This window comes from Pelodiscus sinensis, chromosome 2, assembly GCF_052426305.1.
Source record: "Pelodiscus sinensis isolate ZL-2025 chromosome 2, ASM5242630v1, whole genome shotgun sequence".
NCBI lineage: Eukaryota > Metazoa > Chordata > Testudines > Trionychidae > Pelodiscus > Pelodiscus sinensis.
The window spans coordinates 105961034-105975898 of NC_143053.1; the positions used below are offsets into that span (position 1 = coordinate 105961034).

The following is a 14865-nucleotide window of genomic DNA, read 5'->3' on the forward strand; positions in this document are numbered from 1 at the left end:
AGCACACAGAGCACAGGGTGAAAACAAAGGCCGATATACTTACTACCCTTTATTTGATTGTTAATCTTTTCTTACAAAGCTTTGGGGCTTGTTTTCATGGCTGGTTCATATGTGGCAAGCCAGTGCATGAATTTATAACCTGCCAAGCAGTTACACATTTTAATTTATAGTGGTATTTTGAAAAAAGGAAAAATTAACATTTGTTTTCTTTAAAAAGAGGAGGTTACTCACCTTTAGCAGTAACTGATGTTCTTCAAGATGAGCCTCCCTGGGGTTCTCCACAGCAGTGTCCCAGAGCCACAGAGCAGACTCTTCAAAGCAGGGGTGTCCAAACTTTTTCAAAGAGGGCCAGATTTGATGAAGTGAACATGCGTGAGGGCTGACTATTTTGCCTGACATTCTTTGAACCATTAAAATTAAATGCAAATTAACTATTTTATGCAAAGTTTATTGCAAACGGCATACTTTTCATTTCGTCACATAGATGACAAATCTAAACAGGTGTTAAATCACTCTGCCTTTCATATCTGAAGGCCAGATGAAAAAAAAAATCCAGGAAGCTGAAATATATGTCAGGAACATTGTAAAGTACATTACATATTATTGGTAATAAAGGTTGTCTGTCAACTTTTAAGTTCAAAAAATATGAACAGGAACATAACACCAAGTATACATGTTGTGTCCAAATATATTTATAACTGATTTAGACCAACTGACATTAACTGAGATTTTACAATGTATTCATCTCAATATATATGGATTCGTTGGGGGCCATAAAAGATAGATATTGCCAAATTACCTGGGGGGCCATATTAAACCGGAACACGGGCCGCAATTGGCCCGCGGGCCGGACTTTGGACATGCCTGCTTCAAAGCAATGTCTATGGGGCCATGCATGCACAGCAAAAAAGCATGTGAGCGCTGCACGGTGCAACCCTGCATGCGTGGCCACCCTCCCCTCAGTTTCCTCTCTACCCGGAAACCTGGCTTGTGCTATACAAAGAGTCTCTGAAATAGGGGGGCGGGGGGGAGAAAGGGAGGGCAGTGAAGCACCTCCAGGGACACTCATCTCAAAGAAAGTAATTTACTGCTAAAGGTGAGTAACTTCCTTTTTGAGAAAGAGATGTCCCTGGGGGTAGTCCACAGCAGGTACTGAACTAAGGAGGTAGGTACTTAGGACCTGGCAGGTGAGCAGTAAACCACACCGCCTTGGCGACCTTCATTGACAAAAGAAGTCTATGAGAAAGGAAAGAAATGTAAAAGGTTTGGTCAGAGGCCCTGGTTGCTGAAGCACGTGTCCTTGAGAGGGATCATGCGAAGGTAAACTATGGTAGTGGCCATGGCTCTTGTGGAATGGGCCCGAAGGGAGGTAGGTGGAGTAATGTGATTGTGCTGATAACATAAAGGCTATGTAGTTTGAAATCCAGTGTGACAGACTTTGGGAAGATACCCTTTGTCCTTTACTACATTCAGCAATGGATATAATGAGCATGGGCGAAGCCCAAAAAGGTCTCATTTGGTGGATGTAAAATGAAAGAGCTTTGAGGCCCTTCAGTGTATGCATCTTTGCCTCACAGAAATTGGCATGAGCCTTATGGAAAAAAAACAGGTGAGTGGATGGTCCAGTTCATGTAGAAGGAAGAGCGGCTCTTGGGAAGGAATTTTAGATGGGTATGTAGTGTGATATTATCTTAAAAAAAGATGGTGTATAGAAGATTTCTCTGACGCGTCTGGAAGATGTGATCACAACCAGGAATGCCATCTTCATGGAAAGATGAAGAAGTGTGCAGGTGTCCATTGGTTCAAAGGAGATTTTGGTAAGCACCACGAGAACTAGGTGAAGATCCTCTGGTTCTCTTAGGGCAGTTACGTCAGGGTATAACAACTGAAGGCCTTTGAGGAATCACTTCATCATCAGGTACACAACAACTGTGGTATTGTCTATTTTTGTATGGCGTATAGTTATTGCGGCTAGGTGAATTCTAATAGAGCTTATAGAAAGGCTGGATTATTTGAAATGCAGGAGGCAGTCAAGTATAATAGGTACTGAGGCAGTCTCTGGGGAAGAGTTATGAGAGTTGGCCCAGTGTGTGAAGTGCATCCATTTATTGAAGAAGAAGGTTTTGCACGTTGAGGCAGCTCAGCTGTGTAAAAGTACATTGCGCACTTCATCTGAGTACTGTAGCTCTACGACCGAGAGCCATCCAGGTACCAAACCTTCAGGTAGAGTCTGGTGAACTATGGGTGTTGGTTTTGTGCACCCAGTTGGTATATCAACCTGGGGTTGCGTGGTAAGGAGATCGGTGGATAGAGCGCCATTCTGCTGAGGAAGAGAAACCAAGGATGTCTGGGCCAGAATGGGGTTATTAGAATGACTCTGGCTTTGTCCCGCCTTATCTTGAGTATTGTGCGGAATAGAAGGGAAATGGGAGGAAAGGCATATTAAAATTGGCAGTCCCATTTTATGATGAGGGCATCTCCGAGCCTTTTCTAATGCCTGCCTTGGAGCAGGATAGGGGAGTATTTCTTGTTGGAAATGGTTGCAAAAAGGTCTATTAGAGGGCGATTACAATGCAAACGATCAAGTATAGAATATCATGAACCGCTACTCATACTGTTGGGGCACTGACCTGCTTAGTGTATCGGCCGTGGTTTTCAGTCAATATAGTGCTTAAAGCCAGGCAAAATATAAATTTCTTATTTGTAACTCAACTGTGATCTACTTTACCAAACACTATATCTAAATCAAGGTAAATTTCAACTACAAAATTTGAAAAGAATCAGTCCAGTCACATAAAGGCATACAAAATCACTGCATGAATCACTGTTTACATACCTTCAAATATTTAAATTTCATATAACTTAAATATACTATTATAATTATGAAACTATGAAATGTGTTATTGAAAAGGGCAGATGCAATTGTTCATATGAAATTCTTATATTTATATAATATACAATTTTGGCTAAATTATAAAATGTTCATATGCAATAATTATAATTAAACACATCTTTGTATAAGCAATATATAATAGCAAAAAGCATACACTGGTTTTCTTTAAAGGCCTGGGGAAAATGATAAATGCAGTAATTGAAGACCACTTAAATCAGTTCATTTTCTTCGCTGATTTAAATCACGATGAGGTTTTGTAAAACTAATTTGAAAATTTATGCCATTGCAACTTTAAATTAAAATTTATTATCAACTAAGTTATAAAAGTTGGTGTGATTTTTGCTTTTGTTTTAACTTTATTACTGGTAGGATATTTTATTATAATTTTACAAAACTGCTTTAGGCATGCAGCAAAATATTAAAAATTAAAACTGTGATTTCTCCAAATGTAGGAAGAATATAGCTGAAATGCAGGTGAGGAAGTGAGTGGTTCTGAACCATGCTCTCAGTGCCGAGGTGGTACCATTGACTTCTAGAGCCAAACTATCGTGCTGAACGTGTTGGTGCCGGGGTCTGCACCGCTTACGCCGGTGCCGAGTCTGTATTATAACTGGTGCCGATACTTGCACCATATTCGGTGTTGATGTTTGCACTGTACACAGTGCCGGTGCCTGTAGTATATGGCTCGGTACCGATGTCTGCACTGATTGGCCCAGTGCCGACTGGGTTGTTGAAGCAGAAGATGGTGCCACCTCCCGTGGTGCAAAGGCTGACAGTGCTGATTGTCTTGCTGGTGCCATAGCTAACAGTGCCGCAGATCTTGCGTGCCGAATTTTTGGCTCTGAGGCCATTTTAAGGCTCAGTTTCGTGGCGCCAGATGTTCCCAGCTTCTTTCCAGTACTTATTCTGCTTGTGGAGGCCGGCGATAAAGAGCGTGCTGGTGAGGCCCTTTTTGAACGGGAGCAGCTGAAGAAGAAGCTCTCCGTTTTTCTCTCCTAAGCGAGTAAGAATCTGAGGGCTGCAGGGCCTTATCAAGCAAGAACATCCTGAGCCTTATTTCCCTATCACACCACGCTCTCACTGTCAGTTTTGCAGTGTGCGCACTTTTGAGGCACATGAAAATCACCCAGACATTTAATACAGTCTGAGTGGCTGTCGGAAGCCGGCATAAGCTCTCGACATGTGACACACTTTTTAAACCCCAGCGAGCCTGGCATGGCCGAGGAGCCAGTCAGTTGCCTTGATAGTAGAGAAGCAGACTTTCGCTCACTTTTCTTTTTGATTTATGTAATGTTATCTCTATGTTAACGTTTAACACAGAAAATATTTTTGTAAACAAATTAACTATAGCTATTCTAGAACTAACAACATGAATCTGACTGAACTATGTGCAGAAATTAATGTAAAATGAATTTTTTTTTCTCTGACTAGAGTCGTTGAGGAAAGAGGTCTTGTTCTGTCTGTGACTTGGGGTGGCAAAGGAGGAACTGGACTGCGAGAGAGATCCAAAGGCATGAACAGCTCCAAGCGTGTGCCACGCATGTGCAGTCCAGATGTCCACTTCTCATGAAAACGCCAATCTGCAACTACTAGAAAAGGCTATTAACCAGGGGATAAAATGGTGTCCTTGGCCTCTGTTTGTCAGAGGCTGGAGAGGGATGGCAGGAGACAAATCGCTTGATCATTGTCTTCGGTCCACCCTCTCTGAGGCACCTGGTGCTGGCCACTGTCGGTAGACAGGATACTGGGCTAGATGGACCTTTGGTCTGACCCAGTACGGCCGTTCTTATGTAGGAACGCTTTTACTGTAAGACACACAATCCACTATGGTTGGCTAGGGAGATAAATATCTCACCTCCTGTCTGAAGAAGTTTGTCTCCTAGCATGTCTGATGCCACCTTTGGGAGATCTGCCTTAAACTACAAGGCCTCAAGAATATAACTTCCAATATATACATACATAGATCCTCTTCCGTATTATCTACAAATATATCCCATGATGATTATTAGCATTATGACACAGGCCTTCATTAGATGCATTTCATATCATTCTTTGGAAGACCAGTATGTAGACACTTGACCCAGGGGATTCCATTAAGCCTTACGTATTCTTGTACCCCCTGCTAGTTGGCATAAAGAGTTCCCTGGGTCAAAGTAGGCTTAGCTGAGAGTAATCCTGCACTTTAAATTAACTGACAATTTTTATGGGTTAGAAATGTTTTGCTTGTGTATTCAGCATTGCACAGCAGTTAGGATGGATTATGGGAGATTTCACCATCTCCTGAAGATCCCCAATTTGTAGTCAGTGTAAGAGTATGTTAGATTTGACAGTCAAATGGTCTGATAAATTCTATGTTTCCAGAAGAAATTAGAAATATTTAAAGAAGCAACTATTTTAGAACCCCCAGTTTACAATACCTTGCAACTGAATTCTTTAAACAAAGAGGAAATTTCAGCTACAAAATATAGGCACAACTCATCTGTAATTCAAAGTTAGAAAACAACTGCAAACATATTAAGTATTAGGAGTCAAAACATATACAACATCTAGATAATACTAACTACGCTGATCAGGAAAAAAAATGTGTGTATTTATGCCAATTCCATTACTGCTTTGTCTTCTGTTTAGTGTTCTGATAATGTGCGTTGAAATAAACACATGTACGCTGAGGCCTTGATAATAAACATTCCTATTCACAAAGAACGGTTAAGACCCATTAAATATCTGGGCATAAGTAGTTCTTTAAATAAAGATGGTCTTAGAACTTGCTTAAGTGCTGTGGCCTTATTATATAGCATCCATTTAGGTTTTATAGTCAAACAATATAAACATATTACAATAAAGTAGCCCAGTGTCGGTGAGTCTAACGCTGAAATGCAGGCTGTTCCCTCTGAGGGGCGCTGTTGCTGAAATGCTGGCTGTTCCCTCTGGGCGGCCCGTGCTGCATGGGGAGTGCGGGGCCCAAACAACCACTTGCGCCGCTTGCTACCACGCGGCGGCCCGGCTGAGCGGCGCAGAAGTCAGCCGAGTGCCATGGCGGGAGGCGAAGGGGGACAGGGCAGTGACGTGCGGCATGACAGCGGCTCCAGGCCCTGCCCTCTGGCCGTGAAAGTCACTGCCCCATCCCCCTTCGCCTCCCGCCATGGCGCTCGGCTGACTTCTGTGCCGCTCAGCCAGGCCGCCGCGTGGGAGCAAGCGGCGCAAGCGATCGTTTGGGCTCCACATGCCCCATGCAGCACGGGGAGTGCGGCGCCCAAAAGGCCATTTGGGTTCCGCAGTCCCCTGAGTGAGAGGAGCAGAGGGAGGGAGAGGAGACAGAGAGAGAGACAGGAGGCAGAGGAGAGCTCTGAGAGAGAGGGGGGGAGACAGTAGGAGGAGAGAGAGAGACGGAGTGAGAGACCGGAGGCTCAGGAGAGAAGACCGACGTGGAGGAGAGACCTGAAAATCCCATCTTATGACGGGCTAATTGGCTAGTATTACAATAATATCTAAGCTCCAACATTAACTCACAGAAAGAAGAACATTTATAGTTAAGTAAAGAATAACCCTTACTACTTTTTCATATACACAGCGGGTGTCTACAAAGAAATGTGATACCATATCATACCTATCACACCATACCTATCACTACATTTAGACACCACAACAAGTTTTAAGAATGCAGAGAGAAGCCATTCAATTTCATTTCCCTAGGTTTACATTAGAACATTTGTGCTACTTCAACATAGTGGACAAATTAATCCATGGAACCATGCCATTTATTTTAGTGAGTCTACACAAGAGATGGAGTTGGCACAATAACTGTGTTTGTATGTATTTCACAGAAGGATAAAGTTAGAGATCTGTCCAGAGACAAACTATAAACATTACCATTCTTCCATGAAGAATGTAATGCTTCCCAAGCAAGTGTATAAGCTACGGGTGGATAAAATCCTAGAAAATGGCAACTTAATAGCCATTTAAACCCAATTACACATTCACATACCCAATATATCAAAATACGTCATTACAATTTTTCCATTTGGATTGTAAGCATATAATAATTTATAGTTAAGAGATTCTATCGATTTTAATTTCTTCAAAATGAACCCTTCAACCCAACATCATTGATAGAAACATCCCAGAGGAACTGCAAAAGAGCCATTTTTGGAACAGCAGCACTGTATCTTAAAATCGCAGCATCATAAGAACACTTAACTAGGTTTTAATGAAATATGCTCTTGCAAGGATGCATTCTATGTAAAATAACTGTTGTTCTTATTACTTTACAATACCCCAAGTGAAGGATTAAGAGCCACTAAAATTTTTGTCTGTGTTTTATCCTCTTCATAAACGAATTTGATATCAGAAAAATTTCTTCCTTCCTATTTTTACAAAGGGCAAAACAAATTCAAATAACCCATCAATAAATCTTCAGATGGACCTTTGGACACAAGATTATGACCAATGAAATATTTCTGTGGAAATACTTATTCCTGAAACACTGGTGCATAATGTAATGAATACAGGAATTAACTACAAAAGGCACTAGCAAGCACACTTAACAACATATTTGGAATACAAGTAGTGCATCAACCTCCTAAATTTATATAAAGGAAATTACCTGTGGGAGTTAAATCTTGTAATCTTAAAGCTGATTCAGTTAAAAAGATTAACCTTACCTTGAAAAGACTGTTTGGCTCTGTTCACTAGTTCTTCAATTGAATAACTTGCTAGGTCTCCTCTGGCATGCTTGGTTTTGCAGTAGGTACATGCATTGAGACACCTATTTAGAAGTTTTCAATACATTAGTTTACTGTCAAAAATACCCTCTCCAATCTTGTAATACACACAAATGTAGCAAAACCAAAATCAGCAAAATACACCTTCTATATGTAGAAATATAGAGTACTGCTAGCTTCATTAAAAATATTTTCATGCCAGTAAGTACACTGTATACATTGGTTTGAAGTTTATTCTTCCACCCTATTTTAAAGAGATAATCAAAGTAGTTTATTCAGACTTTACAAACCAAAGAGTTAAAACACTACAACCAGTGGAAATTTTCTGCAAAGACTGCACATCAAGAACCAAAGTCTTTCTAGAAAGTAATAGGATCAAGAGATCTTCATATGAAAGCCTTTTGTACAGTTTCATTTTTGGCTATATTTCCCACCACTGCCACCACCAGGTTCAGCTGTCATGATGGCAGGGATGACATAAGCCTTTTTATGTAGAATTGCCCACATTAGTGCTCCCACTGTTTCTGGTAGTAGCAAAAGGTGAGCAATTTTAGTAAAAAATCCAAGTGCAGACTTACTCAGATAGTATTTCTTTCCTCTCCCCCACTCTCTGCCCCCCAAAAAAGACAAACCACAGAAATGCCTGAGAATCTAAGGACTAAGCCAAAATCTCCAACTCTTGATTCTAGAAATTAAACATGAGTTCCACAGGCAGAATTACAATTCTATCATCTCTTAAGATATTCAAATACTCATCTAAGCTTTCATAAATTTAGAAAAACATTTAATATTATAGATTCTTACAATGGACTTACAACCAGTTAGTAATAGTACACTTTAGAAATCTTGAAAAACACAGAAGTTTGAGCGTCACCCTTACCTTCTCCTGTGTCTTATTTGGCTTAACAATATTTATGTATCAAATATCAAAGGCAGAACCACTGAATGAGAAGAGAGTTTGGGATGACCAATTGGGGGACGGGAAGCATTAAGTAAAAGACCCAAAAGAAACTCGAACAACTTCAACATGTCTAGTTTATTTGACAATATATTAAACCCACATTAGTTTCTTGAAGCAAAGATAGGAGGATCATTAAATACTCATTGCAAGCTTTTTGGGATTAGTCTTGGCAATGCCATGAACTTACAAAGGCAGAAAGTTAACAGCACTTTTTTTTAAGCTGACTTATTTCTCCATAGCCATTTAGTAGGAAGAAGTATCAAGATTGATTTTTAAAAAGGGAAATGTTATTCTTGTCCTTGGTTAAAAATGAATAATGTTCATTACCACAAACACAAAGTCACTACTTTCAATATTATAAAGGGGTGGGCAAAAGGGCTCCCATGGGCCAGATCCAGCCTGCCAAGCCAGCTGATCCAGCCACCCGCAGATCAATCAGGGCCCGGGACCAGGGAGCGCATGACACTTAAGAGTCAACCCTGGCGGGGTTGACTCTAAAAAATTTCTGAAATGGCCCCTGGTCAAAAATTATTGCCCACCCCTGTCATAAAGCATTCGGATGCCAGAATGAGTAGTATGAATATAGAAATGTTTTTAAACAATAACTAACAAAATGTAGTAGGGCCCAGAAGAGTTTTCTGAAGCACACAAAGATAAAGAAACACATCTGTCAGGATGCGTGCAACACCATCACTGGGAAACTAGTTGCTGGTGGCAGTTTATAAAAAAGGACTTAACAATATCACGTCTTTGGTGCACACTTACTCAGAGTTGGGCTGCAGTTGTTGATGCCCCAAGTAGGACTAGGGACACAGGGAATTCAAGTGGTTGAATGATGCCATTCAAATAGCATACAGGATTCATATGGGATCCCAGAAGAAAAATCAGAGTGTGTCAATTTCATGACCAAGCAAACAGGTCATGTGAGGAGTGGCATGTATATGGAAGCAAAATGACAAAAACCAGGCATATAGGATGCCATGCCTTCTGGAGGTTTACAGCTAGGTCTCAGTGGCAAGGCAATTTTGAGGTGGCAAAGAAGTAGGGCCATGCTCTGGGACCAGCTAATGGCCCTAGTATACATTTTGGCAACCAGGGAGCAGACACCAGACATGACTGTATTTACCTCAGTGAAACTGATTTGAGAATTTGATAATCAGGGGTTTGGAGGGGGTTGGGGAGTTGTTGGGCTGCCCCACATAGGCAGAAGAATGGGTAGGGTAGCCTTGGAAAGGCTGTGCAGAACCCCAACCAAGTAGGAAAGGGCTTACTTGGGAAAGCCAATCAAGAGAAGGCTTGCTAAGGCAGCCCATATAGAAAGGGCTGCTCAGCAAAGCAGAAGGCAGTCTCTCGCTGGAGAGCACAGGAGAAAGATTGGCTATCAAGGAACACCTGAAATACCCACAGTGCTGAACAGGACAGTGGCAAAACAGGGGAGGTCTGGGCAGACCGTGGCCAGATTGAGGCCCTGAGGAAATGACAGAGAAGGTGCTAAGGCTGCATGCAAAGTGGTCCAGGGAAAGTGGACAGTAGAAGTAGAAGGAAGGGCAGAAAGTGGGAGCCAGCTCTAGGGTACCTGAGCCAAGACCCAGAGTGACAGGTGGGCTTGGTTCTCTCCTCACCCTTTGCTCAAACTTGCCAATGTGGAGTAGCTTAAATCCAAAGTGCAGTTTGCCCCTAAAATAAGGAGCTGGACTAAACACTGCAGTTGACTGCTGAGACAAGTGGTGGGACTGAAGACCACCAGTCTCATGGAAGGTAGGAGAAAGCAGGCTGGGCACTGAAGAGGATGCCACAATCTAGAAGTGACGCAGGTTCAGATGATGGAAATGGTGGAAATAGCAGAAACAATGGCGGGGAAACAATGACGGGGAAACACCACTAGAACAAAGAGCACAAGTGACTGTGAGCTAATTCCCAGAACAGCCTCCAAGAGGAACTGCAGCAACAACTCCTGCCCAATTATAGGCCTCAGAAGGATTTGGGAAAGATCCAGTATTTTTTTAAAAATTTAATTTAAACTGGCATGCTCATCTTTGGAACCTGCTGTACATGTCTCCTTTTGAAGTGGATGACTGAGAGGTTGCTAGAACCTTCAAAAGACAAGCTTGGGCACTTAATAACTTTCTAAGAAAAACATCACGAACTGAATAGACGCACCGAATTTTCAGCTTCTTCCACCATCTACAACTCACTAACCTCCTCTCCCAGCTGTTTTGTTCTCTCCTCACCCTTCTCCCATTTCCCAATGACTAGCAAGGAGTTAACTGGACACATCACCTTGAACGGTCCCTTGAAATACAAGAAACGCTCAACATTTGCCAGCAGACACATTCTCAGTACCACCGCGAATAGCGAATTTTGCATGTACTGGGAGCCACAACTTCCAGCCCTCATAGTGAGCTCTCTGTGCCTTCTGAACTCACAGGGAACTCACCAGAGGGGCTAGGAGCTGTGGGGAAGCCAGGAGTTCAGACATTCCTAGCATAGAGACCGATTAGTTTCTGAATTTCTCCAGATCCCTCTCCAGGCATAGGCCTTGATAAACGGACAGGCTTTGCACAGCACCCTGAAGAGTCACAATTTTGATCCAGTTAGAAGAATGAGGAAAACAAGTTGAAGACTTCTTTCTCATACTGAGTTCAGTCTGCTAGCAGCCATTCAAGTCCAGTGACTCTCATCATATCACATATGTACTTGACTGTTCAAGCATGGAATAGGCAGAGATGCAGCCTCAGAAAGCTCGTCTTACCTGACTCTATCATGTTTCCTCTGAGGGTGCAGTATTCAGTATATTTCCCAGTATATACGGAATACCACAAATCCTGAGGTTATATTATTTACCTTTTTAAGGCAATTGAAAAATGAAATAATGAACTTGATATATAGTTGTACAACTATATATATCAGCCTTGTACACATTTTATTATGAATTTGAGCTTTAATCACAGGTTAGGGCTTTCCAGAGGAGTGTTTAAGGAGAAGCTGTGATATTTCTTTGTTTATATAATGAAATGTTGATTTTACTGACAATTACAATTAATGATTAAACTCAATTTTAAAATTAAACTAATGGTTTTTTTTAAAATTCATGAGTACACTGAAATCAAACAGTATTCAAGGAAAAAATAAACTAAAAAAAACACATATTTCACCACTTTCTAAAGTCAGTATTACAGTATTTTAAGAGACAAAAAGTGCCTCAGAAATCCTTTGTCAATGGCAGGGGCATGCAAAGGCAAAACAATCAGTAAAACTTGAATAAAAGTAATGCACTTAGAATATCATGGATTAGCAAAAAATTAGCAGCGACTGAGCCAGCTATATCGAAAACAATTAAAAAGTAGACCACAGCTTGTGATAAGAGCTATTGTTTTCACTTCCTGAATGGCTTTTGGGATAGTACCTTATATCGTGGTGAAATCTCACAGGAAACATTAGGTTATAGTCAATTCAGTAACATACAACAGGTACCATACTCTGATTCTTGGGATAAAAGGTATTGTTTTAGCACTGGTCAAAACATCCGGGGGGGACATTATATTTCAGCAGTATTGAAACTAGAAAGCTTAATTTAGACACTTTGAGATAGCTATCGGACATATTTCCCAAAAGAGCATTTGTAAAATGTCTGTGGGAAAATGGGACTGAATTGTCTGGGTAAAATAATAAAGGAAGTAATTGCATAATAAAAACAGAAATGCAACCTTTCTCTCTTGAAAAAAGGCCCTCCCTAATTATTTTGTCTATGTAGGTTCCCCTTCTCCCCCCCCCCCCAAAAAAAAAAATCTTTCCCACTACTGCTACCATTTGTTCAGCTCTACCGGTACCAAGGGTGAAAAGTATTTGGACCACATCAGAAAAAGAAATTGAAGTGTTTTGCTACTAAATCATTCTGAACTGCTCCATCTTTCTCTGATTTTCCTGCTCTACTGACTCCTGATCTGAGATGTCTTCTTTCCCACTAAAAAAAAAAAAAAGTCTGCCTTTTGTTTTACATTCATGCAGTCTATCTGCACCTCTCTTGAAGTGTATAGTCTCTGCATGACAGGAATGGCCTAATTGCTTCCAAGTTACTATCAGCTTTTTAGGATTTAATTTTCTCTTTAACCACTTAAGACTGTGGCAAGTCTGAAACTACTTCATCTCAATTAGTGCCAATTATAAAAGAATTTATGGCTTGCTTGCTTGCTGCTGCTTTTTTCCTTTTTTATTTTATAAAACACCACCACAGTTTTTATATATTTACAATTAAATTTAAAAATGCATCCAATTATCACGGAATCTGTTGTTTTTAATTTATGTTTTCTTTGCAGGATTAGCTATAGATAGGGTCAGACATTTAAACGGAAAAAAAAAGGAGACCTGAAATGTACAATGTACATTTATTTCATGTGCAAACTGGAGCATAAAAAAACAGGACAAAAAGTCCTATGGGGATTCAAGCTCTATCAGACACTGTAGGCATCACAGTCTGGAAAATACAGAAAAGATCTTGCTCCTGAATATTAAGAAATATGAGTACATATAAAAATAGAAGTACTAATGTAAAGTAGTTTAATTACTTTGGGGCCAGCTCAACCCCCACTAAGCAAATGGGAGCCTAGCTAAGGTTGTTCTCAAGCATAATTACCTTTGCCTTATCATATCTTAAGTGTTTACCTTGTCATTTTAATTCTCTTTTGACAGTCTTTTTAACAAATATGTATTAGATAATGTTCTTCTTTTAAAAATGGCAGAAGTAAATGGAAGTTTTGACACTGATTTCAAAACTCACCATTTCACTATGTCTTACAAAATGTATAAGCAAATTAGGCAAGAAATCACTTTGCTCAATAAATCAGGCAGGGCTCCTTCCCAGGGCAGGAAAAATGCTTTTACAGAAACCATTAACTTTTCTCCAAGGGTTTACGATCAAGGTTATGCTGGTAACTAAAACTGTGTGAAACCAACAGACTTTGGTCAGCCAATCTTGGCAGGTTTGTATACCTTAAGGTTTCCGAGGAATTGTGTCTATGACAACCCAAAGTCCAAACAGATTTCACTAAGAAGTTAGCAAAGTAAATAAGTTCTGTTATGAAATTTTCCTTGGTCATACTTAGATACTTTTGAATCTAAAATTCACTGCTAACATTAGGGAAACAAACCCACATTTGAAGCTGGCACATTTGAAGCAGGAATTAAAAAGGAGAAAAAACTAAATTGCGTACGTCTGACAAAAGGGATGTGGAGCAAGTCAGCTATCACGTCTGTCTCAATATTAAGAAGATAAAGTGATAGAAATGTAGCCGTGTTAGTCTGGTGTAGCTGAAACAAAATACAGGACTATGTAGCACTTTGAAGACTAACAAGATGGTTTATTAGATGATGAGCTTTCATGGGCCAGACCCACTTCCTCAGATCAAATAGTGGAAGAAAATAGTCACAACCATATATACCAAAGGATACAATTTTTTTTTAATTGTATCCTTTGGTTGTGACTATTTTCTTCCACTATTTGATCTGAGGAAGTGAGTCTGGCCCACGAAAGCTCATCATCTAATAAACCATCTTGTTAGTCTTTAAAGTGCTACATAGTCCTGTAGTTTGTTTAAGAAGATAAAGGCTATTATATGGATATACAAGTACAATCGACTGCCTAAAGAAGATTATAAAACTGGTAGCTTTGAGTTTTGATCTCAGTGAAATGCACAGAGGCAAGGTCTATTCCATTATATTTACCTTTTGAGAAATGCATATTTTAAGTCAGAAGATAAACATAAAAACAGGTTTAATGTGATCTATATAGCTAAAGATTTACCCCCTGTAAATTCCAAATATGTATAACATTACTCCATAAATAAAAAGCACTATTATTTCCACAGTCCATCATTCCCTCACCAATGGGCTCATAACAAGAGAGTAATTCATAATACATTCGTAAAAGAACATACAACTAGCAGTATACCTATAGACTACTAAAGGCAAAATGAAAAAAAGGAGATGGGTTGGTCATAAATAGGAAAAGGGGAAGGTATACGTTTCTAAATACAGAGGTTACAGTATTATTCATAAAAATATTTAAAAGGTTTTGGATTTTTTTTAAAAAATATAGAAAGTAAAATAAAAGTTTTGCTTGTGATTTTTTTTTGTTTCTTATAAAAAGAAAGCTTCAAAGTTAACTTCTTTCCCCTTCTTCCCAGTTTTAAATCAGAAGTATGAAGACAATAAAATCTTGCCTTCCGCATTTTTTTTACTGAAGTACTTATGAACAGGCATGAGAGCTTTCTCTTTCCTTATATGCGGGACCA

The 14865-nt window shown here is 40.0% G+C and overlaps 1 protein-coding gene across 15 annotated transcripts in view; it reads right to left on the reverse strand.

Annotated features, from left to right (window-relative positions):
• Positions 1 to 14865, reverse strand: part of CDKAL1 (CDKAL1 threonylcarbamoyladenosine tRNA methylthiotransferase) — a 585431-nt gene that overhangs the window by 342549 nt on the left and 228017 nt on the right. For all 15 annotated transcript variants that reach the window (XM_089776363.1, XM_075921165.2, XM_089776362.1 and 12 more), the window contains one exon: positions 7555 to 7658. In XM_089776363.1, the coding sequence (XP_089632489.1) occupies positions 7555 to 7658 (104 nt within the window). The remainder of the gene's footprint in view (positions 1 to 7554; positions 7659 to 14865) is intronic.